This window comes from Scardinius erythrophthalmus (genome assembly GCF_964197995.2).
Source record: "Scardinius erythrophthalmus genome assembly, chromosome: 3".
Classification (NCBI taxonomy): Eukaryota; Metazoa; Chordata; class Actinopteri; order Cypriniformes; family Leuciscidae; genus Scardinius; species Scardinius erythrophthalmus.
The window spans coordinates 8,359,108-8,386,916 of record NC_138223.1 but is presented as its reverse complement, the minus strand read 5'-3'; the positions used below and the strand labels follow the sequence as shown (position 1 = coordinate 8,386,916).

At 36.8% G+C, this 27,809-nt stretch overlaps 3 protein-coding genes across 5 annotated transcripts in view; 1 reads left to right on the top strand and 2 right to left on the bottom strand.

Moving 5' to 3' along the window:
* Positions 1-54: 54 nt before the first annotated feature.
* LOC308687825 (uncharacterized protein) lies at positions 55-8,285 on the top strand. 2 transcript variants are annotated; one of them, XM_081360652.1, is made up of 12 exons: positions 93-116; positions 202-314; positions 644-997; positions 1,833-4,094; positions 4,204-4,274; positions 4,746-4,804; positions 5,776-5,933; positions 6,342-6,501; positions 6,680-6,871; positions 7,076-7,297; positions 7,854-8,010; positions 8,083-8,285. In XM_081360652.1, exons 2-12 carry the CDS (start codon positions 272-274, stop codon positions 8,155-8,157), a joined length of 3,753 nt encoding a protein of 1,250 aa, XP_081216778.1. In that variant the 5' UTR covers positions 93-116; positions 202-271; the 3' UTR covers positions 8,158-8,285. The 2 variants fall into 2 exon arrangements, with proteins under 2 accessions (XP_081216777.1, XP_081216778.1); XM_081360651.1 differs by having other exon boundaries at positions 55-314.
* Positions 8,286-9,664: 1,379 nt separating this feature from the next.
* cacng3a (calcium channel, voltage-dependent, gamma subunit 3a) lies at positions 9,665-16,261 on the bottom strand (the record flags this gene model as incomplete). The annotated part of the gene is made up of 4 exons (XM_081361685.1): positions 9,665-10,398; positions 12,205-12,345; positions 12,969-13,052; positions 16,051-16,261. The coding sequence occupies 4 exons, from the start codon at positions 16,259-16,261 to the stop codon at positions 9,665-9,667; spliced, it is 1,170 nt and encodes a 389-aa protein (XP_081217811.1).
* A 1,698-nt stretch (positions 16,262-17,959) lies between these two features.
* prkcba (protein kinase C, beta a) overlaps positions 17,960-27,809 on the bottom strand; it is a 30,878-nt gene continuing 21,028 nt past the window's right edge. The window contains exons 16-17 of one of the 2 annotated variants that reach the window (XM_081361520.1): positions 27,615-27,755; positions 17,960-20,769 (exon numbers count right to left, since the gene is read on the bottom strand). In XM_081361520.1, the coding sequence (XP_081217646.1) occupies positions 20,617-20,769; positions 27,615-27,755 (294 nt within the window). In that variant the 3' untranslated portion in view covers positions 17,960-20,616. Of the gene's footprint in view, positions 20,770-21,141; positions 24,542-27,614; positions 27,756-27,809 lie in introns of those variants that run through there. The other variant, XM_081361519.1, reaches the window with a different exon arrangement.

The following is a 27,809-nucleotide window of genomic DNA, read 5'->3' as shown; positions in this document are numbered from 1 at the left end:
GCGAGCTCGCGCGCTCACAGTAACGCACGTGTGCGCGCTTCATTAAAGCGAGCTGCAGTCAGTTCTATTCAAGTTTCTGCGGCGGACTGAAGGATGAACTTGACTCCTCTATAAAGGTCTTTTTAAAGATTGAAAATTGCTATTAATCCACGTTACACATACTTTTCGACTAGTTTAAGTATTGTCTACGTCATATTTTAGAACAGCAACATATTCTTTATGGAATTAACTGTGGGGACGGATTCCTTCCTGGAATGTTTTGGCTCGCAAAATGTTTCGATTTGTCTATGTTTTGTTATTCATTTTCGCTCCAGGTAAGAATATCATTTCATTAATAGACGAGGAGATATTTGAATGCTAGACATATTTATATTTGCCTAACTTATGTTTAAAATGTATTGATTAGCAATGTTTTATATTATTTAAAAAAACTATTTTATATATAATATCCCTACAAAAAATGTACCATGGTAACATTCAAATTCACTATAGGAGCCTACTGAACCATCAATAGTGCTAATGTCAGATGTTAATACTGTGACTTTGAAATATGGTACTGAAATTCATGACCTAACTTTTAAATAAAAACATGTAATGCTGAATTATTGAAGATGATGATGATGATAATGATGTTTCTGTGTAGGTAACACGTCGTTAATCTTGAGGCAAGACTGTGGCGGTAAAATTCTTGGAGAGAGGAGCGGCTCAATCCGGTACTCTTTACCCCCAGACAGCCTTTTATTTAACAGAGTAACCAACGAAAGCACAGACAAACTGTTGGATGTTTCCTGCACTTGGATTATTGATGCACATAAAAACCAAACTGTTTGGATAGATGTCATTTCTGTTGGGGAAGGTGCTATTGGGATTCAGTTTGGAAATGGGCATGCACTGATTTATGAAAAAGAGGAGCGGGCGTTATTCTCTGGCACTGGGAGAACCATCATTGAATGGAGTTTGAGAAGGACTGACAAACCATTTGCCACATTGCATCTGAGTAAGTGTAATGAAGTCACTTATGCCAGTATGATGATGTTTTTAGACATAGTACTTAAATATGTTTTTTGGACACATATGCCAATTCCCAGTATCAAAATGGAATTCTTTGAAGTACCATAGATTGCTATGTAAATATCATAGTACATGAATAGTCCATGGTAAATTTAAAAGTACCATAGTATTACCATCACTATACCATGATAACGCAACAGTTCTTTTTTTGTAAAGACATGGTACAGTAACTTCTTGGTAAGGGGTACCATAGTATGTCCAAAAAACTATAGAAGGACCATGGTACTTTTTGTACACATATAATCTGCTAATCTTGTAAACACATCAGAAAAGAAACAAGTTTCTTATATGCTGATGTATTTTGTCATCAATAAAATATCAGAGTAAAATATTTTCTTATTAAAATTGTTATTTACACCATCATTCAAAAGTTTGGGGTCAGCAAGATTTACATTTTTTAGAGAAATTAATACTTGTATTCAGCAAGGATGCATTCATTGATCAAAAGTGACACCAACGTTTCAGTTAATTTCAAATTCAAATTCATCAAAGAATTCTGAAAATTATCATTGTTTTCACAAAAATATGAAGCAGCACAACTGTTTTCAACATTGATAATATAATAAGAAACATTTCTTGAGCACTGATCAGCATTAGAATAATTTCTGAAGGATCATGTGACAGTAGTGTATGTGAAAAGTATGAAAAACACCCAGTGAGAATTTCGTTTTATGTTTGTTTATTTTCCTTAGTGTAAGAATCTTGTCTTAAATAATCTCATAATTCCTGTTTCCATTCATTTCTGTGTGTTTTTGTCTCAGGATGGAACACGTCAGAGGTCAGTCACACTCTTGCTTTGATTCCTTACACCCACTTTGACGCTGACCCAGTGTCTCCCTCTCCGAGTGGCTCAAATGATGTAACCTACACCCCAGACATTCCAGTGAGCAGCAATGCTGCCCCCAAAACACACTCTCTCAGGGGCGAGAATATACGGCTGGGCGGAGGTGTGTCTGACCTGGCCGATAAGCTCAGACTCCTCTTTCCACAGGAAATCACCAACAATGGACAGGAAACGGCTGGACCCTGGATCTCCGACCTCACACTCGCTGGCACACATTCTTATTTTGATACACACACCAACTCTGCCCTTGACACACACATGAATACGCTCGTCGGGTCGTCCCATGAACCTTCTTTGGCTCTCACTGAAATACAATCACCATTGCTGTCTGTCCAAACTACAGCCACACAGGCAACTGATGTTGCGACAAAAACAAGTGCACTTTTAGCCACCACTGATGTTGCACACACTGAATTGCATAGAGGAAGTTCACACTCACAGCATACATATACACATGCATTTACCACAATTCAGTCCAAAATGGCTAAAAGAGGTCATCCAAGTTCAATGTTCCCGACTTCCAGCTTTATTACAGCAAGCCCACGAAACATTCAGCCATTTGACGAAACTTCTAAACATAAAGACTTCCTTAGTGACACTGTTGACAAGGGTAAAGCTACAGCAGTGACGGCCCCTAAAAAGGATGTGTTTACAATATCAGAGAACGTCGGAACGAGTCAATTTCATGCAACTTTTTGGAGTTCGAACACAGTCACAGATGACGACCAGTCTAGAGCATTGGAAATGGACAGGACCGATCGCTCTCCAAGGTCAACTAATCAAAATCAAACAATCTACGATGACTCACTACTCACTCGTATTACGCCTGCCACAGTATCAAAGTTTCCAAACGTTAATCAAACCAACCCATTAGCAAATTCTGATAGTGACACAACTGAATACCCAGGTTACTCCATATCTCCAAGTGGAATAAGTGAGCCGACAATAAATCTTACCATTGAGAATGAGCCAACAACATCAAGAGAGTTCATGCATACTTCACGAAACACACTTGCAACTCCAACTTTAACTTCTTCAGAAGCATCAACCACTCGCATCTCACACACCATCCAAAGTCAGCACAATACAAGCACCCAAGAAACCAGTTCTGCATCTGCATCAACATCTGATCTGACAGCACGCAACAATAGCGAAATCAGTGCCTTCACCACTTTCCCAACTACCATCCCTCCAAACCTGACTCCTACTAGAAGTCCTAGTACACTAGAAGAGGACAAGGGTCAGTCATCATCTGGAAGTGATTGTCTCGGTCTTGCATGCACCTCGTATTTACCATCTACAGTACGAGGAGAACAAGAAAGCCCCATTACCAACCCTCCATCAATCTCTTTGTCGAGTTCTGCAAGTCCTCAGATTAGTCCTAATGTGACATCTGACCACATGGTTGAAGATAGCACTACAGATTTGAGATTTGAGAACCACACAGATGTAGTGGAACCTGAAGTGTCCCCATCACAAGTCCATAATACCAACACAAAATCAAGTATGCATACTGAATTCCCTATATACACGTTTACAACTCAGTATTCAACTCCATCTTCTGAAAACACACAGAGCAATGTGGGATTTTCTGATGCAACTGATATCAACAAGATGAGTAGCGGTCCAACAGTAGGCGGAAGTCATTTGAGTCCTACTCAGACTAGTGCGACAAGTTCGAAGACAACACTTGGATTATCGTCATTTAATGACGGATCAACAAAAAACACTAATGGCTTTACTGCCCACACTACCATATCATTGAGTACTTCATCATCTGACATCACAGCTCCCTACATCTCTCAGGTCAGTACAGCTGATCCTGTCTTTCAGACAAGCCCACCTGTTAGTACGACTACTAGACATTGGGAAACCAGTCAGACCTCTGCGGTTCACCCACCTTCGATAACTACACTGCAGATGAATCCACATGCCACATCCACAGAAACGACTTCAGCCCGGGTCCATACGCACATTCCAGTGCCTCAACCCAGCACTGTCAGACCTCCCCAACATATGACCACAAGCTCTTATCTTATTCAAACAAAAGCACACACAGTATCTACTCAAGCAGTCACCCAAACATCTCAGATCATTTCTACTGCATCCAGCTTTGACAGGAAGTGGCCACACGGACGGCATTATTTCATAGTGGAGGACCAGCCAGCAGTCATCAAGGGTGAGTAACATTTCCGTCAATTTAGCTTTTTCCAAGACTCCTAATTTATCACTTTTCCACATTTCTGAGTGAACAGAAGAAAATATATCTTCTATATCTTCTTTTTCAGAGAAAACATTTCAAGTACTCTTACAAATCATCCTGGAAGGGGATTATGTCCCTAGTCTGAGACTGCTTGAGGTGAAACCATTTGAATGACTTTATATACACTACTGTTCAAAAGATTGGTATTATTATAAAACATTTTTTAAAGAAGGCTGCATTTATTTGATCAAAAATACAGTAAAAACAGTGTTATTGAGAAGTATTATTACAATTAAAAATCATTCTAATCTGCTGATTTGGTGCTCATGTTGAAAGCAGTTGTGCTTAATATTTTTGGGGAAACCTTGGTAAAACATTTTCAGGATTCTTTGAGGAATAGAAAGTTCAAAAGAACAGAATTTATGAGTATTGAAATATATATTATACATTATAAATGTCTTTACTGTCCGTTTTGATCAAATTAATGGATTTTTTCTGAATTTTAATTAAAAAAAAAATGTCTTACTAACCTCAAACTTTTGAACGGGATGCCCATTCATGTCAGAGGATGGTTGATGTCATTTGATTGGCATTGCAATAATGTTTGGTAATCATCCACTCCTGCAGATGGAGACATTTCTTCAGAGACTTTCTGGATTTAAGAATCAACATGTGACCTGGCACAGGTAAAAAGCTTTACTTTTCATCTGCTTAGAGATGTGCATTGAAGTCACTGTGAGTTAGCTGAGTGACTAGATTTGACTGTAATTATTGATTTAACTTTTCATTCAGTGAGTCTTTGAGAGGAAGTTGTTAATGTAAATGGACAAAATTTTCTTTTTAATGTAATTGAGTGTTTTGACTGACTGTCTAAACTTTAAGGGGCCATTACACAACACCGTTTTCAACAAAAACATAAAAATTTGTATGCGTTTTGGCTGTTCATTTACACGACAACAGTGTTTTGGGGGCCTGAAAACGCAAACTTTTGAAAACGGGTTTCAAAGTGCAAGTTTTTGAAAACGATACCGCTATTGTCTCAGTGTAAACTACAAAAACACGAATTTGTGAAAACAACAATGTCAGCGATGCGTATTACATGTTCAGTCTTAAGGCGCGCAGTGTTTCTTTACAAAGTGACATCGCCAACTACTGGCCTAGCATGAATAACACAGCGGTTCTTGTGAACAGGGATCGTTTTGACAATCGTGTCGTCTGTATGTGAAAAATGCAAAGGAAACGCTTTTCCATTTTAAGTACATTGTTGTCGTGTAAACGTACCCTAAATATATGTAACCCCTATAGGATCATAATTAAACTGCAAAGTGTTCATGGGATTGTGATAGAAATGCCAATGCAAAATGATGCTAAATAAAACCATTTTTTTTTTTATAAAACAGAATATATTATTAAATATTCATTGTATTATTAGGATATGTAAAATATAATATTATTAAATATAAATTATTAAAACAATCAAAATATAATACCTATTTTAGGTTTAAAATCTCAGGGAGTACTTAAGTAATTATTTCATTTAAGTCACAGTTGTTCAGCAGACAAAAAGATAGTAAAAACCTGATCTAAAATATCTAGTTGGCTGATGACTTGTTAATTAAATGCTTTTGATTGACTCTGTCATGGGTGTTTTCATCAGTGGTCCAGTTCTGCAAACAGTAGTTCAATTCCAAACAGTGGAAGCGCTCTCCTGGCTGGGAAGGGTGGAGTCTCTATTACAGGAGGCGGGGTTAAACCCACTACCGAAGAAAGGAATACTTGTGGGAGGAGTTAGAGTGAAAAATATTACTGTGGGAGGTGAGTGTTGAACAACTAGATCTTAACCACTTACTTTTTTTTTAATACCTCTAGCATTTATGCGTATCTTATGGAGCCCCTATGGGAGCATGGTGGTAAAAAAAAAAAAAAAACGTGAGATAGATGAAAAAAGTATTTTGAATGCTTTTTGCGTTCTCTTGCATTACATTTGTGTCGCTCGAGAAACTTTGCGTTTGCTCTCAAAATCACTGAAATATAGTTTGTTTCTTCCACCTCATGTTATTTCCACAAAGTTTCACTGGGGAATGCAATACTTTTTCAAGAGAATGCAAAAGCATTGGAAAATAATTTCCCCTCCCGTTTAATTTCCCTTTAAATCCCTTTAGGGGCACCATTGTATCTCAAACATTCATGCCTTTATTTTTTCTTTGTTTCTTTCTTTCTCAGGTTTGCAGACAGATGTTTGTGAATGGTTGTTTGAATGTCCTTCTGGGTTCCAGTGTGTTTCTTCGAAGAGTAATATCACATGTACATCAGTGTGCCACTCTGAATACTGTAAACATCAGGGCATCTGTGTCCATCGCCTCGGGCAACAGCCTATCTGCCAGTGAGTTACATGTACAGTTACAGTACATACAGTGAAAATCTGGTCCTCATTGCAGGTCAACATCTTCCCATTTATCAATGAAGAAACCTTCTGATGGATACATATAGCTTTTAAATGCACCTTTCCAAATACTTGCTGAAGAGACCTGCAGGTTTGACTAAACTCTGTCTTTCTGCAGGTGTCCTGTTGGGGAGGATTACTGGTTTATGGGGCAGCGCTGTGACCTCCACATGACCCGACCGCGTTTGGTGGGCATGTGTTTTGGGGTACTGGTCGCTGTCACTACAGTCATGGCTCTTCTGTCTTATCTCGCAGTGCGCCGTTTTAAAAGCAAGCTTATGCAAGCCAAAGTGGAACAAACACGCAGCAGGTATCTCCCACAAACACACGCTCACTCCCATAAAGTCATCTGTTGGAGCCTTGTTTTGTTATTGGAAATAGTGTGCAGGAAATCATTGGCTAGTTAAAACAAACCATAGGTTGAGATAGCACCACTGAAAGTGACACGGTCAAGTGAACGCACACAGACACTCTTAAATGTAAATACTTCTGTCTTCTGTATGTTTGGATAAAGTTATCGCAGATTCAATCACTTTGATGAGCTTTCGGCTCGTTTTTGGGGAAGGTCCTGGCCAGGCTCTGAGGATTCGTTGGATAACCCTGCCTTCACCCGCTCAGATGAATTATTACATCTGAGAGCACTTGATCGTACCTGCTGTTACCACGATGACACTCTTTCTGTGGTATCCACACACCATGGAAGTGGAACACACCTCAACACCATATATCCTCACGGGTACCGTAAGATTATTCGCATATTAACGGGTTTACCATTGTTTTTTGGACATGGTGCCATGGTAATATGATGGCAATCTTGAAAATACACTGTCAATATCATGGTACACTACTGCTCAAAAAATTTGGGGCTGGTAAGATTTTTATTGTTTTGGTGTTTACTCACCAAAGCTGCATGTAGTTTATTCCTGTGATGTTTTTCAGCATCATTACTCCAGTCATCAGTGTCACATGATACTTCTGAAATCAATTTAATATTTAGTTCTTAGGAATATTTCATATTTAGTGGATACCACAATACATTTTTTCCAGGATTATTCGATGAATGGAAAGTTTAAAAGAACAGCATTTATTTCAAATAGGAATCTTTTGTCACATTATAAACGTCTTTACTGTCAATTTTGATCAATTTAATGAGCCCTTGCTGAATTAAACAATTAATTTCTTTCAACAACAACAAAAAACAAAAACAAATATGTGATCAGTAGTGAATATTCCAAAGTACCATTACAACAGAGTAAGTTGTTTACTTGATTTTTCTATGTTTGGGCTTACAGTTCTCAGTATGGTTGGGATCTCAGCAACTGCAGCTTGGCGGATGGTGTGATGGATTCTGGGAAGGCTAGTGACCTGTCGGTGTGTAGCTGGCCGATCGAGCCGATTCAATGGACGCCATTCCCTTTACTGCAGCAGCTCACCAGGAATACAACTGCGGTAAGACACAAATACAGACTCGATATCTATATTGTTGTAATTGAATGACACAAAACTGTGCTGATTATCCAGGTGAAAGCGTCTCGTCCTCGCTCTTACTGTGAAGGAATGGAACTTGTAGATTTAGAGAAGAGCTGGACAGCGTAACGGAGATTCAGAAAAACAGCACAACTTCTGGCCAAGTGTGAGAATATTTCATCTGTGTGAGAATATTTTATCTGTTTAAGGAACACCATTGTTGTACCATATACATCCATCTTAATAAAATCTCTTTTAACAAAATAAAAATCTGCTTTCAGTGTACTCTGCAAAATATACTCTACCGTTGGGGTTAGATAGGTTTTTTCATACTTTTATTTATCAAGGACACATTCAATTGTTCTTTTGAACTTTATAATGAATCATAATTTCCACAAAAAAATCAAGCTGCACAATTGTTTTTCACATTGAAAATAATAAATGTTTCTTGACCAGCAAATCAGCATATTACAATGATTTCTGAAGGATCATGTGACACTGAAGACTGGAGTATTGATGATGAAAATTCAGCTTTGCAATCACAGGAATAAATGACAGCTTAAATGTATTACAACAGAAAATAGTTCTTTTAAATTGTACTAATATTTCACAATATTAATGTTTTTACTGTATTTTGATCAAATAAATGGAGCCTTGTTGAGCATTAGAGAATTCTTTAAATCCCACCAACCCAAAAAATTTTAACGGTAGTGTACATGAACTTTTTGTAAGTGCTAATTGAAATAAATGCGGTACTTTTTCAATGTTTTTCATATTAAAAGACTAAAAATTTGTTTTTGAGAATATTTTGCAATACTTCCACTCCTTGCCTTCCAATGTGTGACAACAACCCTGGAGTTAGAGAACCCAGACATGTCAAATGACTAAGGTAGTGAGACGCTTCTGCGTTTTCTGATTAGCTAATATGCAACATGAGTTCAAGTTTCAGTCATAGTCATGTGTGACCCAGGCCAGACACTAATTTCACCATCCTGTTCTGTCCTCATTAAGTCTAAAATCAATCCACTTAAACCCCGTTGCTCCAGGCCTTCTGTCCTATCAATTGCGTTGTCAGTTAATTTGTATAAAATTGTCTGTTAAATCACCCAATCTAATAGACTCACATAAAATGTACACCAAAGACCGAATGCAATTTGCTACTGCACTGAGAATTTCTCTTTTGAGGATAATAAAAATTCGAAAAATTATCAGCTAAAAAGTTCTAGTTTGTGTTTTATGATTTAAAACATCATTACATTACGTTTTACCACTGGCTGGAATTTGCAGATGTCTGAGCACTGACTTGAGAGTCATGCATTATGTTTTTACTGGATTGATTTTACGGATTCATACGGATCTAGAAATGGTGGAAGAGTGTCTGTTTTTGACATGACAGATGCACTTTGCTGCTCATGTGGCCATTGTGAGTATTGCATCCGAAAAAACATCCAAGGACAAGGTTCACTGTTCACTTCTGCATAAAGACAGCAGAAGGTCAATAAACAGCACCAATTAATTGCCACCTTAATTAAGCACATAAAGCTAAAAGCAAATAATATGCATATTCAGTGAATGTAATAGCTACTCTTCACTCAGATCTTTCATATAGCTTTTCAAATAGCAGCAGCATTTCATTTCACACTGGAGTTGTTCTTCTTGTCGCAGTGCCACTTTGAGACACATGTTTTTGCATGTGCGCAATGTCATTCCCAGAATTTTGCGCGTGCACTGGGCTTTTACTGGGATTTACTGAGTTGAGTTTATAGTTCTGCGACAGCATGACTCCATTTTCCGGCTTAACTGAATTTTGTGCACTTGGTAACACAAACCCTTTCTCGGTGCTCAGCGAGTTCTGTATGTGCGGAAGCACTCTTTCCGATTTCACCGAGTTCTGACGATTTGTAAAACTGTTATTAGCAATGACAGAGTTGTGAAAATGTGCAAAACCATGGCCGGGGCTGACGGAGTTGTGCGCGAGCGCGTGAGTAGCTGTGGGTGCAAGCCCGCGTCCCAGGGCGTACAGCCCGAGGTCGTTCCCTTGACGGGCCGGGGAGGGTTCGCGAGACCGGGAGTCAGACGAGCGGTTTTGACCCTGCCTCCAGCGGTAGCGGGAACGGTAGCTGGATGAGCGGTGATGCTGCAGGGAATGCGTGCTGGATTGGAGTGTGCGATGCGAACGCGCTCTCAACACACGGTGTGTGTCGATGAACAGGTGCACGGTCAGGACTCCCACAGTCTCCGCTATGATGAAGGAAAGAGCGCCGCAGTAGAAGCTCCAGCCGTACCAGTGACTGCGCTTGGACTCGCTCTGGTTGGGGTCGCCGGCGTTGGACGAGATGTACACGATAATGCCAATGATGTTGCTGAGACCTGAAAGAAATACATGCGATCAGTTGTCCTTCTTTTTCTGCAATCCACGTCGGTGGACTGTTTCAAACCTAGTTATAAATTGGGGACATATTTGTTAAAAAATGTGCCTAGAAGTAAGCTAAATGTCCGCAGAAGGGATGATTAAAGGGGCCCTTATCAGAGAGGGGGTACTGAACATGATATCCACAGAAGCCTACAGAGGGGGACCCAAAATCATATCATGCTTCGGTAAATCATAAAGAGTAGAAATTATGAGATACTAAAAGTCAAAATTGTGGGAAAAATAAGTCATAATTATGAAATGAAAAGTAAAGTTATAATTGACATCAAATTTTTATGACATAATTACGTTTTATTATTATTTTAACTTTTATGTCGTAAGTGGTTTTGTCAATGACTATAGTCATGATTTTTACCTTTTGTCATATTTGACTTTTTATCTCATAATTTCTACTCTTTATGCCATTATTATGACTTTTCTGTCATAATTCACCCTTCTCCAGGAGTTTGATTGACAGGCAATCTCAGCAATCATATCTGCGAATCTACCATTTTGCCCAACAGACAAACCAGACTGGAGAGTCCAAGTGACTACAGTGGCTCAACCTTAAGTTTGTGAAGTGACGAGAATACTTTTTGTGCGCAAAAAACAAACAAAAATAACGACTTCTGTGTGGGCCTCTAGTGTAACAGCGCAGCGCTTCTGGGTTTTACGTCAGAAGGCAGGCTCACTATTGGTCAGCATCACACGCATGACCAGCGGCGGCCAATAGTGAGCCTACGTTCTGACGTACAACACAGAAGCGCTGCGCTGTTACGCTACGTGAACTTACATCAGAGGCCCACACAGAGTAAAATAAATAGTTGAATAAAGTCAATATTGAATTTTATTTTATTTTTCGCACAAAAAGTATTCTCGTCGCTTGAGAAATTTAAGGTTGAGCCACTGTAGTCACTTGGACTATTTTAACGATGTTTTTACTAACATTTCTGGGATGGCAGATGCAATTACCTAGCAGCCTATGAAGGAGTGAGCCAGCTCTCAGATTTCATCAAAAATATCTTCATTTGTGTTCCGAAGATGAACAAAAGTCTTACGGGGTTGGGTGCGTAATTACTGACAGAATTTTCATTTTTGGGTGAACTAACCCTTAAATGTCGGTTAACATGAACTTGAAAAATGGTCTTCTTTCTGCGGTTGAAACAACATAACTTCTGATGTTCATTTATGTTTATTTTGTGCTATTACTAGTAGGAAGAGATTATCGGTTCACGTGCTGCTTGAACTAAGGCGCTACAGCAATCAGTCACGACACAAAGAGCAACAAAATGGTATTTATTGTTCGAAATTTCTTTAAAAATTACAAAATTTGAAAACTAAGACTTTGTTTCATACCAAAAGTAACTTGTCTGTCGACGCGTTGTCAGTGTCCTCTTTGCGATATAGTTTTCACTGCGTGAGAGCGCCATGGCTTGTCAGACGTACCAACAGTAACTGAGGGGGGGCTGGTCTTTGCTAAGGGTCTGTTATGATTTACCAAAGCATGATATTCTGTGTAGCATGTGGCAGAAATTAGCTTCCATGTCATTGCCATAAATTTGGTTACAGTGCCACCTACTGGTCAAAGGCTAAAAAGTTACAAATATTGCAAATTCTAAACCTTTCAATGGGCTGCTATTGGAGTGGCTCACCCTGTGATTGCCACATACAGATATTTTCATATTTAGATGTATTTGAAAATAACATCTATGGTGCATACCCATTTAAAAAACTATGTAAAAGTCTATATATGTGCATAGACATACCAGCTGAAACAAAAAAGATGCCTGCACACAGGATGACGTTGTGTCGGCTCTTGTAGAACTCGCTGGCGGCTACACACACTCCACCAATGAACAGCAGTCCCACACTCATTATAGGGAAAAGACTAGAGGCACGCACAGCACCTGCCACACACACACACAACAAAAATGTATACGTAACTGATTGTTCTATTAGTGTATATATTTTTGCCATATTATTTCTTTTCACACACAGGTACATTAGTGTCTCGGATCTATTGTTGTGGGTTACACTTTATTTAAGGTGTCCATTTTACAGTGTAATTATGCATTTAAGTATTGTGATATATTAATTAACTACATGTTAGGAATAGGATTGGGGTTTGGCTTAGGGTTGGTTGCATAATTATGCATATTTTATAGTTATTACTAAAGTAACTAAATGTAACGTGTAACAAGGTCACTGTAAAATAAAGTGCTACCTTGTTGTGATTTATCTAAATAATTGAACTGAAAGTCAAATGTTGCAATAATTTTTCTAACTAATGTAAAATCATAATGACTCAATATGGGATCTCCTTCATACATTGTAGTTTTCTTTACAGTAAATATGAAAATGTCTTCAGAATCCATCATTTTCATATTTTACCCACTTTTAACAGTGACGATAACTCCAGTAACTGGTATTTAATTGGGCACTAAAGAGTTTTAAGTGTTATTTTTATCATATGTTTTTTATTGCATGTGTTTGACTTGTAATTAAATGCCAAACATTTGCAGATACTCACGTAGTAGATATTCCGCAGCATCTTGTTCATAATCTGCGTCCTCTGGGAAATGATCAATGCTCTTACAAACCCCAATAAACATGCCTGTAAGAAACACACACACACACACACACACACACACACACACATCCAGACGCCTTCACAGTCACACATGCGTCAGTTAATGGCCAATGCCATTTTCCACATGATTGGACTAATGCTATCAAATCATTAACAATATCAATATCCTCCCATCTAATTAGTCATTCTCAAAACACACAGACGGGCAAACACTCTATTTCTCTTTTAAATGGGAAACACATTTTCTCTTTTTCTTACAGTGTCATTCCACATATCAAAAATCATGAACTAAGCTGATTAAAGAGGCACTAGCCGCGTTTCCATTACCCTTCAAATTGCGCAAATTGAAATTGCGAATTAAAAATACGCTCAATGGAAACACGTCAATTTCGCAAAAACTCCCATTTATCGCAAAAAAGTTTTTACGCTCTCATGAGGTAGTTTTTCAGGCAATTCGAAAAAGGAATATTTCGCAAAACTGCAATGGAAACAGTTTTTGCGCATTTACAGTCACCTGACTTAGAAGACGCGGTGTGTTTGAGGTCCATGTATAGCTACGCAAATAGGCCTAATAATTATTTTATATTATTTTATTTTAACATTTAATAGGCTATATTTAGAAGACGCTTTTATGCAAAAAAAGAACAAAGCTGAGTGAGGAGCGCGCACTGCATGGCACGGAGGCGCGGGCGTGAACATTTGCATTTTCCTATCAACAGTGGAAACAACTTAAAAATACTCTATCATTTCTGGCCATACAGAAAATAATAATACATTATTCTCAACTACTTTTATTTGTGTAAACTCACAATAACAAAATAAAACGTTGTGCTTTTGTAAAGTAAAAGAAAACAATCAGACGCACTTTCATGATCTCCGTAAACTGGAGCGCGAGAACTGAAACAAAATATAGGCTAAAGCTTGAAATGTCCACTTTAAAACGAACAAATTCGAATCGAAAGCTAATACCTTCTGATTTTGTAATTCGTATGAAAGGTGCATTTCTCTCTAAAAGCGCATCTGCTTAACAGCGGAGATGGAGATGTGATTTTAGCCAAAACAATAGTTTATTATTATTAATAATATTAATGGCTCTTCTCATTCAGCACTGCGGGAAAACATCAATTCCAGGTTCTAATTTGGCCTTAGAAAACCAGTAAAATCGAGATGTTTTCCATATTAATTTGTGACTATTTTAAATGTTTAATAAAGGGGCAAAAAGTCATAAACAAAAATCTGAAAATTCTTCGATATTTACTTTTTTTGCGCAGCAGCTGGTGTAGCCAGTTCAAATTAAAATTTTGGTGTTCAACTTTGCGTTTTAAAAAGACAACAACCGTTCATTTTTCGTTTTTCAACTACGGGTTAAAAAGGAAAAACGAATGGACACAAAGTAGCCTACATGGATCGTTTGGACAGAATACGAGACAGAGTTCTTTATTAAATTCATTAAAAAAAAATAATAATTAGACTATAGGAATACTGAATTCTAAATCTCAAAGAAATGCCACAATCAAAACCTCGGAGCAGAAATTAGGGCGAAACACCCAGAAACTCCATGTGTCGTTCGCATTATAAGGGTCTTTCCCTGCCATTTATGCTTGGATAACACGCCACGTCTCCTTCCATTAATAATAATAATGTCTAATGCGTTGGCTGTGATATTTTATAAACCAACGTCAGTTGCCGTGATTTTTGGAATGACTTATCGCGAGAGAAAAAAGGACGTTTTAGTCGCATAACATCGGTTAATGGAAACGCCGTCATTTCGCAATAGTTTTTTATCGATATTTAGATAATAGCGCAAAACATTTGCGCAAATCTGTAATGGAAACGCGGCTACTGATTTAAAAAGTGGGTCTCCATTGCTCTTTTTAGTAGTTATGTTCAACAACAAAATGGTCACCACATGGGCGTACATGTTATTGTGTGAGGTAGATGCCACATATATATATGTTTAGGAACTGCATTTCTGTTGATGTGTGCGTAACTGACATCTGTAGAGAAAGTGTATGGTCTGTGCCAACCATCTTTCATAACTGTCTATTCATCATAAACATCTCAGCTTTCGCATTTACTCTCGTAAAGTGAACGCTGCCACTTTGATGCCCTTTTAACAGAGTGAACGCTTCATTACACATTCCATTAAAAGAATTGACGTTGAACTGATATAGGTCAGAGAGTAGGGTGTGAGAGATGGGTCGAAACTAGAGGAAGGCGCATTGTGAGAGAAAGTAAAAATAATTAAATCAATAATTAAATAAATAAATCATCCAACAGGAAAGGGGTTTGTCTTGGCTCCAACTTTGATACATTTATAGCCAACACACTACAAAAAAAAAGTGGTAAAATGAGAGTCATGGTAATAAGCGAGAGATGATATAGGATAATAGATATATAATAGAGAATATTGAATAGTGTTTACTATATTCATGATGAGTAACCCAAAATACTTCAAAGACTAGCATGATACTAGCATGGGACATGTAAAAAAACATGGTAAAACTATTGTACAATGAAAAAAGTAGCAAGGTGATTTTTGATACTTTTATGAATATTGGTTACACTTCATTTTAAAGTATCTTTGTTACACTGTAATTATACATTTAAGTACTGAGTAATATTAACTACATGTACTTACAATAGGGTTAGTTAGGATAAGGGTTTGGTTTGGTTTAGTTGCATGTAATCACGCATCATTTAGAGTTATTAACAATGACACTATAAGTGTAAAACAAAGTGTTATTTAAATGATTCAGTACATTAAATTAAATCAACCATAAAATCTCAACCAATCACTGCATGAAGGTTTCATAACCTTTCTGTCATTTAATTCATTCATTTGATGAATAGCCTACCAATTTTCTTCCAATACCACAGTCTTATTGCAACAATAACTAGGTGTTTTAGCTGGAAATGATTATCATGTTAGAAATATTATCTAAACTAAACATATACTATTTTAGATATATGAATTGTTATCATGTCATCCACATAAGAAGCAGTTTTGAAAATAATGTACCTTCCATGCAGCACTGTCTCCAGAGCCCTGAGTGCGTAAGTACCTCTTCATTCTTTCGGTTCGTGTCATTGTCATTGACGCTCTTGGTTCTGCAGACTCCACGCGAGTACAGCCAGTAGTCGGTGCCCACCGCGATGGTCATCAGGCTGAAGGCCGCGAAAGCCCCCGCCGTGGTGAGGAGCATCTGCACTCCACGGTTACACACCCTCATCCTGAACTGTGGTGTTTCTCTGGCATCAGAGTACACTTGTGAGGGCCACGACCGGCTTATCCACAAGGAAATTCATTGGTTTTAACGAACTCTCACATGTCAGCGAACATGTCAGTGAAGTTTTGGCACGCGTCCCTCATGCTGTGCGGTTTTACGCGTTAAGTGAGACAGACAATTCGGGGTTATCTCCTTCAAGTAACGTTAGGTAAATCCTCATTTTGACGCTCCAAACTTACCTTACACATCAACAGTCAACTCCAAGAATAACTTTCTCCCAAAAGTCATTGCGGTGGTGTCAGATTTTCTCCGTATTCCCTCAGATAAGCGAAGTTTGCCCATGACTGAAGTGTGCGCATTCCCGTGGGACATGCTGAGGTGGTTTTGGTGGAGTTTCTGGCGGGTCTCTGTTCGTGCTTGTGAATGTAAAGCACCGCCTCTTACTTTGCGCTCGATAGTGCAAAGTTACGCAATGTAAACGAACATCTGTACAATTTAAAGAAGAACTTGCACTAGCTAACAAATTAACTCGACGTCATTTTAAAACTGTAAAAATGAGGTGGGACTTTTAATTGCGTATAAAAGGCGACACGTTAATAGCAACACGATTTTAGCGCATATTTAATTGATGTTTAATGTATTGCTCTTTTTTAGACCACTTTAAATTTAAAGTGTTAAAAATACAAAAACTTATTTCGGTCCTCACAGACAATTTTTCAAATCAAAAATGTTATATAAATCTTATAAAAAATGATGAAATCGTCAGTGAAATCATATAAAATGATTGTAAAATAGATGGACACTGCTATTATATATATATATATATATATATATATATATATATATATATATATAGGCCTATATATATATATATATTTTTTTTTTTTTTACATGTATACATTATTAAGTTGTTACATTGTAGCCTATTATTCAGTATTCTGCTTATGTAAAAGTTCTAATGCTCATGTTCAACATGAACGATAATGTTCAGCCTGACTGTATGTTTCATAATCTACAGTCGCTGCTTTATATAATACTTTTATTCTCAGGAAACTATTTGTGTCCCAACGATGACTTACTACAATGACTGATATATTAAAACCATGGATACTATATTTTTTAAAAATAGATTTAACTCTGTATTTTACAAAAATAATAATAATTGTCCCAGTTTTTCAGTATCATGGTGTATACACACACACATGTTGGGTTTCTGCTTTGTTTTATGGGGACATTCCATAGACACAATGGTTTTTATACTGTACAAACTTCTATTCCCTTACACTAACACCTAAACCTACCCATCACACAAAACTTTCTGAATTTTTAGATTTTCAAAAAATATCTTTCTGTATGATTTATACACTTGTTTCCTCATGGGGACCAAAAATAAATGTCCTCACAAGGTCAAAATTTACTGGTAGTAGGCTACTATAATTGTGTAGGGTCCCCATAACGCAGCCCACACACACACACACACAATATTGTGGTGCCTCCCTGTTGTGGTCCGACAATGTCTATGGTAAAAGTTAGGCAGTAACTGTTGTAAATAAAATGCTACAAAACAATCCTATAATTTTCAGATAAATTTCAGACAATTTCTTGTTCAAGTTTCTTGTGAATGGGCCCCCGTAGGATTAAAGGGACTCATAACCCATCATCATAACACAATTTGACAAGTTTTGAACACAGATTGGCATTTTAAAACTTCAGCTTTAATAATCCACATAGCATAAATAAACAACATGCAAAATATATCTCAATCACCAGCGATAGCCCTCCCCCAAAGCCAGCCACTGCTGCTGTCTGGATGTGAATGTGTTTGTGTCGTTGTTGACATGCGTCTGTCTTGCATAGTATAAAAACTCATTTTGGGGGATTGATTCTTGTACAGGAAGCCCTTTAAAGTCTTCATCATTAAAACATGATAGAAAAACTAAAAAAATTAACCAGGGCAAGGGGTTTACAATGCTAGAATGCGCATGTTGTTTTTCCCTCAAAGGTGTGACAGTTACTTTGATCACGTAAAGGCCACATTATTAATTTACAGTTGTACACATGCCAAAGCGATTTGATAGTTCAGGAACGGTAATAAGGCTGTCAGTTTGTATAATCACTTATTTAATCTGCACGTTCTCATGAAACATCCAGTTAAAATAACAGCTTTTCTACCCTTCGTTCTGGCTTTCACATCTTTAGTTCAGGATAGAGGTCCTTCATAAACTTGTGTCCTTCCATATACACTATACAATAAATATTATCTTTACATTATCCTCACTTTTCCATTTATCACCTCGGGAAAAGCAGATTATACTTATGTTATCACTGTTTACATGATCACACGATGTGTTTTCATTTGGAAGACTAGAATACTTATATTTCTATTTCATATATCTAATTACAAAATGAAACATTAACAAATAGAAATGTTGAAACACCATCACCCTTATAAGGATCTATGCTACAACAGATCCAACCATTACTGACACACTTGGTTAATAAGTAAACACAGAGTTAAAGAGCAAGGGCTCTACCAGGCATGCATAGGGTAGACTAAAACTCCTTATGGAGTCTGTTTAACACAGACACATGGCACATAATGAGCTCCCTAAACACTGCAGACGCCCCAACCAAATATATGGCACATTAGGGTTTCAGTCAAGACTGCTAGTTGGAGTTTTTCCTCTCAGGAATCACATTCTCTGCAGCCAGTGATACGCATGGAACAACCTCTGACGCCAGTTCAATTCGCAGATCTAACGCACTTCATCAAGGCTTGCAACCGCATGCAATGGTGAAACGTAACACTTTAAACACAATAAAGGTAGAAATCAGATTGCAATTGCAAATCAGAAGTCAAATAGCAATAGCATTTGTTCTGTGCCCTCATGGATGTCTCATCATCCGCAAGCTTATTGTCATCTATTTGTTTCATATTACTTGATGCTACAGTCACTGCTTTTTGATTTCATTTTGGTTTCAGAAAGTTTCCTTCTCAAACTCTTTGTTTTGTTTTTTAACCCTAAAGTGGGAATTATGTAAAAAAAAAAAAAAAAACGAATTCCTCCACAAAAGAGGAAAAAAACAATAATGCTTTGGTAAATCATAATTCTGACATTAAATGTTTAAATTATGACATATTAAGTCATAATTATGAGTTAAAAAGTCATCACAACTGACAAAAAAAAATCATAATTTTAATTCTAAGAATAAAATAAATGATGGCATTAAAAGTCATATGACAAAAACTCAAAAAAATTCAAAATTAGGACAACAAATATAAACAAAATGTTATTGTCATAATTTCAACTTTTATGTCATAATGGCCAAGTGTTCAAATTTCAACTATTTATATCATAATGGCTTTTTATGTCATAATATTGACTTTTAATGATCTTGATCTCATAGATATGTCATACAGGAGCACAGATTTCAAATATCAATGTTTCTTGAAAATGTATTTCTACATCTCTGTAAGATTTAGTTTTAATATCAGATTTCTATTTATTTCAAATATACTTCCTACCAAAGGTAAACAATCAACATATTTTTGATCTGTTTTAACATAAAAATGTTGACTTTCAAAGCTTGATGTGCATGCTTTTGAGTTGCATGTAAATTATAAATGAAGCCTGATGGCCTATATTCCCTCCAGCTATCATGACATACACAAATAATTAATTTTTAAGAGCATCTCATGAACAGAAGCCATTATGCCAGTAGCAAACTAAAGGCCATTAGGATATCATTATTTGACTGTTGTGCTTCTGATGATATGCTAATGCTGAGAAGCTCAGAGCAAGCTGAAAGATGTCAACCATTTACACGAACATCCAGCAATGCTTGAGCATATTTGCTTATCTATCATTTACCGACGCGCTGGAACTTTACCGAGCTTAAACCGGATTTGAACTTAAAAGGTTCAAGGTTGCGTAAGGCTTAATTAGCTCTGGAGAAACCAATCCATTAGTGCTGCATGTTGTCAGGCTAATTCATCTGGAAACGAGGGGCTGCAGTTAAAAAGCTGACTGAATATATGGAGAGAATGCATAAAAGAAAGAGGTAGGATAATTCTCTTGGAGATGAAAAGACAAGACATTCTCATGGAGACTATGAATACACTCTTTTATAACCGTTCTCTCTCCTCCGTCAAATTCAATTTCGAGAGTTTCCGAGGCCTTGGTTGGAAAACTGAGTTTGATCCTGGTTTGGTTCTGTTTGATCCTGCTGGTTTTGTGCCTTTTTAAGTGAAGAGAGAGGTCAATCAAGATGCACTGGGACAAAATAATGCTTTCTGGGTAATACGAGCGTCTCCTTCTCTCACGCGACCTAAAGGAGCAGTCGGTTGGAGTTTGGCATTAAACCTGAATAACAAACTCAGGGTTGGTGTAGGAGAAGCCTTGAAATTCATTTTGGTCCAGATTCATAATGAAGAGTTTATCGGTTGGCGTCAGCTCAACCACCATCTTGGTGAACTCCTTGTCGAAATTCCCAGTGTCGCGTCGATTTTTCTGGAAGAAAAAGAGAGAAAGAGAGTTATGAATGTGACCATGAAACTGATCATAACGTTTATCAAATCTGATTGTTTGGGTTAACACTACTGTGCAAAAGTTTTGGGTCAGTAAGATTTTTTTAGTCTCTTAGGCTCATGCTGTATAAACTGTAATAATGTCAAATATTATTATATTTAAAAATAATTGAATATATTGTAATTTATTCCTGATGGTAAAGCTGAATTTTCAGTATCATTACTCCAGTCTGCAGTGTCACATGATCATTCAGAAATCATTCTAACATGATGATTTGCTGCTCAAGAAACATTCTTATTATGATGAATGTTAAAAACAGTTGAGCTTAATATTTTGTGGAAACCGTTAAACATTTTCAAATAAATTTATTTCAAAATTCATAATCATTCATATAAATATTTTACGGTCACTTTTGATCACTTTAATACATCCTTGCTGAATAAAAGTATTATATATATTTTTTAATCTTACAGACCCCAAACTTTTGAAGTTGCATAAATTAACATGAATTAATCACTGAGTTGAGAAAGAACAAAGAACGATGTATATTTATAAATAAATAACATTAATAGATGTTGTAAGCATATTCAACAAGAAAAACTTGATCCATGGGAAATTGCTCATGAAAATGCTAATTGGTTAACATTATCCAATAGCCCACAAGGTCTTGGTGACACCAGCAGTAAAGTCAAATGCTTTCAGAGGCGGAGCAAGTTGATGATTTAGGCACTTTGGGAAAAAAAATGCAGAAGAACGTGTATTAAGAAATCAAATAGGGACCATTTAGGTTTTGTGTTGACTTTAAAGCTAACGTCCATCATTATGAACGCCTATCTGTAAGACAACACAAAAACATCACAGAGGATAATCAGCGTAGAAGTCACAGCGAAAAAAGACCAAGAGGAGGAAACTGATGAAGAGGAACCCACAGCTGGTCAGAATCAGAATCAGAAACTCAACACAAAAACAGAACTTTGAGAGTCAGTCTGGAATAGGTAGAATCAAAACACAAAAAACATAGAGGGACAGAACAGAGGAGAGCAGACTGGACCATCAACATCTAAAACACACTCATGAGAATGAGATGAACGTTCGGACATCAAGTCCAGCCGCCAACTGGAGACAAACAGCTCAAGAAAGTTCTGCTAAACACATAAACCAGGAACAGAGACACCAAATGCCCTTTCAGTCAAGACAGGACAATCAACAAGGTCCTACCTTCTGCTAGAGGCCCAAACCAGCTCAAGAATAAGGGCCCTTGGAGAGAAGTACTTCTTGAGAGTCTGGTCCCTGTATCTACTCAATAACTGCGCCATCATGTTCTCATGAGAGCCAGAAGTCCAAATGCACAATTGATATAAAACGCTGCATTTGTTCTCATATGGATCTGCTGTCCGCTGATGGTTATTTTGCAGGAATGCAATTGGTAATAGTTATTAAGCATGTACGAGTTCAGAAGAGTTGATGGAATATTTTTAACACTGGTCAATTAGTGAAAGTGTACTTGCATTGTGGAGAGTTATTAACTATTCACATTGTGAACATTTATCACTATTTATCACATTTTATGTCAATAATCATCCTTTCCCTGCTGGGTTATCCTCAAGTATCTGGTATCGCTGTAGCTGGAATTTGTTTTCTTTATACTCAATGGATCATTTAAAAGATTTTTTTTTTTGAAAGAAAGACATTAACACTTTTATTCAGCAAGGATGCATTAAATTGATCAAAAGTACCAATAAAGATAAAATAAAGTTCTTTTAAACTTTCTATTCATCAAAGAATCCTGAAAATAAATGTTTCAGGTTTCCACAAACATAAAAATAAGTGTTTTTAAATCATAATTATATTTTACAATATTACTGTTTTTTTTTACTGTATTTTTGATCAAATAAATGCAGCCTTGGTGAGAACAAGAGACTTCTTTCAAAAACATAAATCTTACAGACTCAGAAACATTGAGAAATATTAAAGACATATTTTACATATATATTCACCAGCTGTATTCATATTCATCTAAAAATGATGGTACATATTATGGCCTGTATTTTAACGTACATATCGAAAATGTCATTATCCAGATCATTTGTTTCGGCACTGTTTGTGTGCGCAAGAATAAACACAAAGGAGGAAAATATACAGACATACAGAGATCATTAATATATTCCAAATACATATTCATATATTTTCTTCTATAGAAACAGTCTGTCCACAGTTTCACAGTAATTTGATCCAAACACTGCCAGGCACAGGTAACAAGTCAAAAAATCTCATACATCACAGATTTGGCAGAATAATGACATAAAAAGATATGTTCTCGTAGGTAGTTACAACATCATCATCATCATCATCATTATGTCTGGAATTAAGTTGTTGTAGTTACATCATTATCATTTCCAGTTGGTTTCAGGATGTGGTTATGAGTATCCAAGCAGCACTTGGTTTGGAAAACTACACGTTGCATGACCAGCTCCTAAACTTTTATCTCTGACTTGGCACAGTTTCACACGAACACACGTACGACACCCAACCGAAAAAAAGCACTAAAATGGGGTGACCCAGTAAACATCCTGATCAATAAGTGGTAAATGGTTCATCTGAGGCGCATGGTTTGTGTAAGTGTGTGTATGTTATAGGGAGACAGATAGATTTGGCAGCAATATTTAAAATTCTAAAGATATGTTACATCAGAGGCAATGAATAAATCTCATAAAACCTGTCACATGTCCATGTCACATTTCACTCCAAACTGGGAAGAAGAAACATTTGGAATATACGGAGCCCCCGGACATGACACGCGGACAAAAATATATTTTGTCCACAAATTAAGAATTCGTTCCCTTGTTTCAGTAAACATTGAACTAATTCGTTCCCTCGTTTTGGTTTAAATAAAACAAGGAAATTAATAATTACAACGTGGCCACAATCGGTCAAAATTAAGGTACAAATTATTATATTGTGTGCATGATATACTTAAAAAAAGGGGTCAAATTATTAAAACGTGCTGACGTATTATTAAGTCGTGGGAACGAACTCTTAATTCGTGGCCACAATGTGCATATTTTTTCTTCCCGCATTTTATGTGAGGGGCTCTGTAAGGATAAAGAAAATGAAACCTATTTTTAAAATGATATTTTTTTTTTTTGCATTGTGACATTTTCATCACAATTAAGCCTGTTATTTATTTGATTCTCACTAAATTGTCATGACAATAATGTCACAATGACACAAAAAAAATCATTATGCTCCCAAAACAGGCTCATTTCTTTTTGCAAAAAATATTGATTTTGGAGTGAAATGGGACGTGGACACTGGATTCACCCAGATATTTTTTAGTTTTTTTAAGACCCGTAACACTACAGTCCATGATATACAAGAATCAAATACTCGAAATCTCACTCACACTCACTCATTATAAGTTCATTTACAAAGTTAGTCAATCTCTCTCCTTATCCTTTGAATCAAACAAGAAATAATAAGAAAAATTACCTCCATTCCTCCATCAATCTGGTTGAACTCTCTCATTGGCTCATTCAAACTATGTCATTTCAAGATCTGGAATCTCATTGGTCCCTATATTGTGCTTGGCTAAAACTGGCTACTTGGATTTCACAGATGCAAAACTTGGATTAATGTACGAGAAGCCCTGAAATTCTTCTTGGTCCAGGTTTTGAATCACTTCTTGGTCAGGAGGGGTCAGGACGGGAGGATGGCGGGTGAAAAAACGATCAAAGTTCTCTGCGTCTCGACCGCACTGTGGAGAAGACGAGAGAAGAGAGATATGGGATGGGAAAATGATACGGCATGAGCAACCAAATGAGGAATTCATGACAAATGGAAGCCTCAAATGCGGAAAAAAAGAGATGGGAAAGAATCCATTCAAAAGTGTGGTAATAATAACAACAACGGTACTTCTGTACTAGCAGTCTTAATTGAGGGGATGTGTAATGATAGAAAATGATGAGCACTGTATTGCATAACTATTGGCAGTCAAAGGATTACAATCACCTTCCAGCAAAACTTTTCATGCACATCATTTTCTGTGGTGGAAACATATTTCTGATGCTGCAAATTATTTTACTGTTACATAATGTAAGTCAGCACATGTTAAAGCAGGATTTCGTTTTCAGCTGATGAAGGTGCAGCATTCAGAAAAATGTGATCCGAGGAATTAGACAATTCCAAGCATTTCAAAAGAAGTGAGAGAGTGAAGAGGGATAGTGAGAAAATAATACGGTATCTGTATCCAAATCACTCACCTGTGAATGGATGAAATCATTTTAATTAAATATTTAAATGTTAAAAACTTGGGCAGGGCTTACTAAACTGGCCAATCAGCCCAATGTCAAATGCATTATTAGATGTAACACTTATTATCTAACATTAACCTGACTCCGGCAGCACTGTTATATGGTCATCTATACACAAAGACTCGTCACAAAGAAGTGAAAATTAATCAAATAATAAAATGAAACATAAAATACTCATAATACTCGCAATTTCTATTAAATGCATTTGGTAACAAATAAGAGCAGGTGTTTAGTAATGATCTGAAAAATCTCTAAAGCCCCTTTTAACATGTTTGACATGATTTTAAACGCCTAGTTGCCATGGATACACATCACACACTCAAACATTGGCAATTACTTTGGCATTATTGTCACTTTAATTATTATAACAAAACTTTGTTGCAACAGCTATGAATATAAAATTGCATATATACACCGTACAAACATTTTGGGTCAGTACGATTTTTTTTTACCATCAATGAATAAAATAAATACCGTTATACAACAAGGATGCATTAAATTGATCAAAAGTGACAGTAAAGAATTTTACATTGTTACAAAAGATTTCCATTTCAAATAAATACTATTCCTTTCAATGTTCTATTCATCAAAGAGTCCTGAAAATATTGTATCCCTGTTTCCACAAAAATATGAAGCAGCACAACTATTTTCAACATTCATCATAATAAGAAATGTTTCTTGAGCAGCAAATCAGCATATTAGAATGATTTCTGAAGGATCATGTGACACTGAAGACTCGGAATGATGCTGAAAATTCAGCTTTGCATCACAAGAATAAATTACATTTTAAAATATATGCAAAGTGAAAACAGTTATTTAAAATTTTAATAATTCATACTATTACTGTTTTTTTTTAATCAAATACATGCTGCCTAGGTGAGCATAAGACATTTCTTTATAAGCATTAAAAAATCTTACCGAACAATAGTGTGTGTGTGTATATGTATACATATATATATATATATATATATATATATATATATATATATATATATATATATATATATATATATAAAAGCAGTGGATTACCATTAATCGCTTGCACATTGTTCAGCCAAATCAGCTGTTGTTTTATCATTAACACCTTATTTTTTATGAAATGTTCTTCTTAAAGTGTGCTATACTTCCTTAAAATAAACGCCATTCATACATTTTCATGTGGTATAAGTGTCCAAATATGTTTTAGGGTCACTGTATTTCCACATCCTGTGTCAGACCACACTAAACAACACTAAAAACCCATAAAATCTGCACAGTCAAAATGCTTAAAGTCTTAAAATGCTCCATTATTGTTTTCTACAACATCCATGCGTCTGAATCTGAAAGCTAACCTTCACATATTAGTGTTCACATAATCTTTGCGGTTTAACAGCGGAGCATGAACTGTGACGTTTTACTTCCTGCACTGAGCCGGGTGGAACCACAGCATCTTGGCCACATGCACAAAATCTTCTCTGAAAATTAGGCACTTAAATAACAGAGATATGCTAAAATACAGTGTACCAGGAGATAGAGAAGAGTAAAAAGGATGCCATTGTACTTTTATTACCACATGTGCCGCAATGCACCCTCCTGATATAAACAAAGTTACACTATTTAGATGGTCCACTTTAGACATTCTACTACTAGTAACTATGCAACTACATGTAGACTAACTCTCCTTCATTTGCAACTACATGTCAACTAACTCTCATTAGAGTATTATTAGACTTTTAGGTTCGGGTTAGTAGAATAAGTTGACATGTACCTGCAAAGCTACTTATAGTCAGTTGAATGTCTTTTGGGGGACAATCAAAATACAGTGTTAAGCCTGGGACACACCAAGCCGGCGTCAAAGAACTAGCGGCGACGAAAGCCGACTGAGTTGCCACCTCTCGGCCAAAAAGCTGTGCTTGAACACACCGAAAGGACTAAAGGCGAATGTCAACTAGAGTAAGTAAATATCTGTCAGTATCATCAGACATCAAGTCTATTTTCATCATTCAAAAAGGGAAACCAAAACTAGGACTGCAAACATACAAACCATAAACAAAGCAGCGCTTGCTTACAATTTTGAATATCAATCCCGTAGATCACTTTCATCATTCCAGACGGCTCATGTTATTATAAAAATATTTGTGCATTCGAAAGCTCATGCAAGATGACGTAAAATTATAAGCCTTCTGTCAGTACCATCTTAACTTCTTAGCTCGCTTTCATCAATTTCGCTTTTATTCTTGTGCACTGACTCGTTCGCTAAGCTGAACAGCCAGCCAGAGTTCGCTCTCTCTCACCGATGGCCCAACGGAGATTCAATATGCTGAATCAGCCCAAAAAACCCAGATGGCGTCTGACCACAGCCAACGGTGCGGGGCACAACAGAAAAACTAAGTAATGTTTCCCCACGTACTTGGTGTGTCCCGGCCTTTAGCGGACAGTCTACTAAAAATTTAAAAGTTAGTAGAATGTCTGAAGTGGACTATCGAAATAAAATGTAACCAAACACACACACATACAAACAGCTGCATTGTTACTTACTGCTTTAGGTTTGAAGGGGGGTTGAACTTCTTTGTTTTGCAGCTTTTCCCAGTCCATGTAGCGGAAGAAAGCGTGTTCCTTAATGTCTCGTTCTCCCTCCGGTCCACAACCCAGACGCTTCCCTGGGTGCTTGGTCATCAGCTACAAACATGTCAGAATGTCTGTTAGTGTATCCAAGCATAGACCGAAATGTAT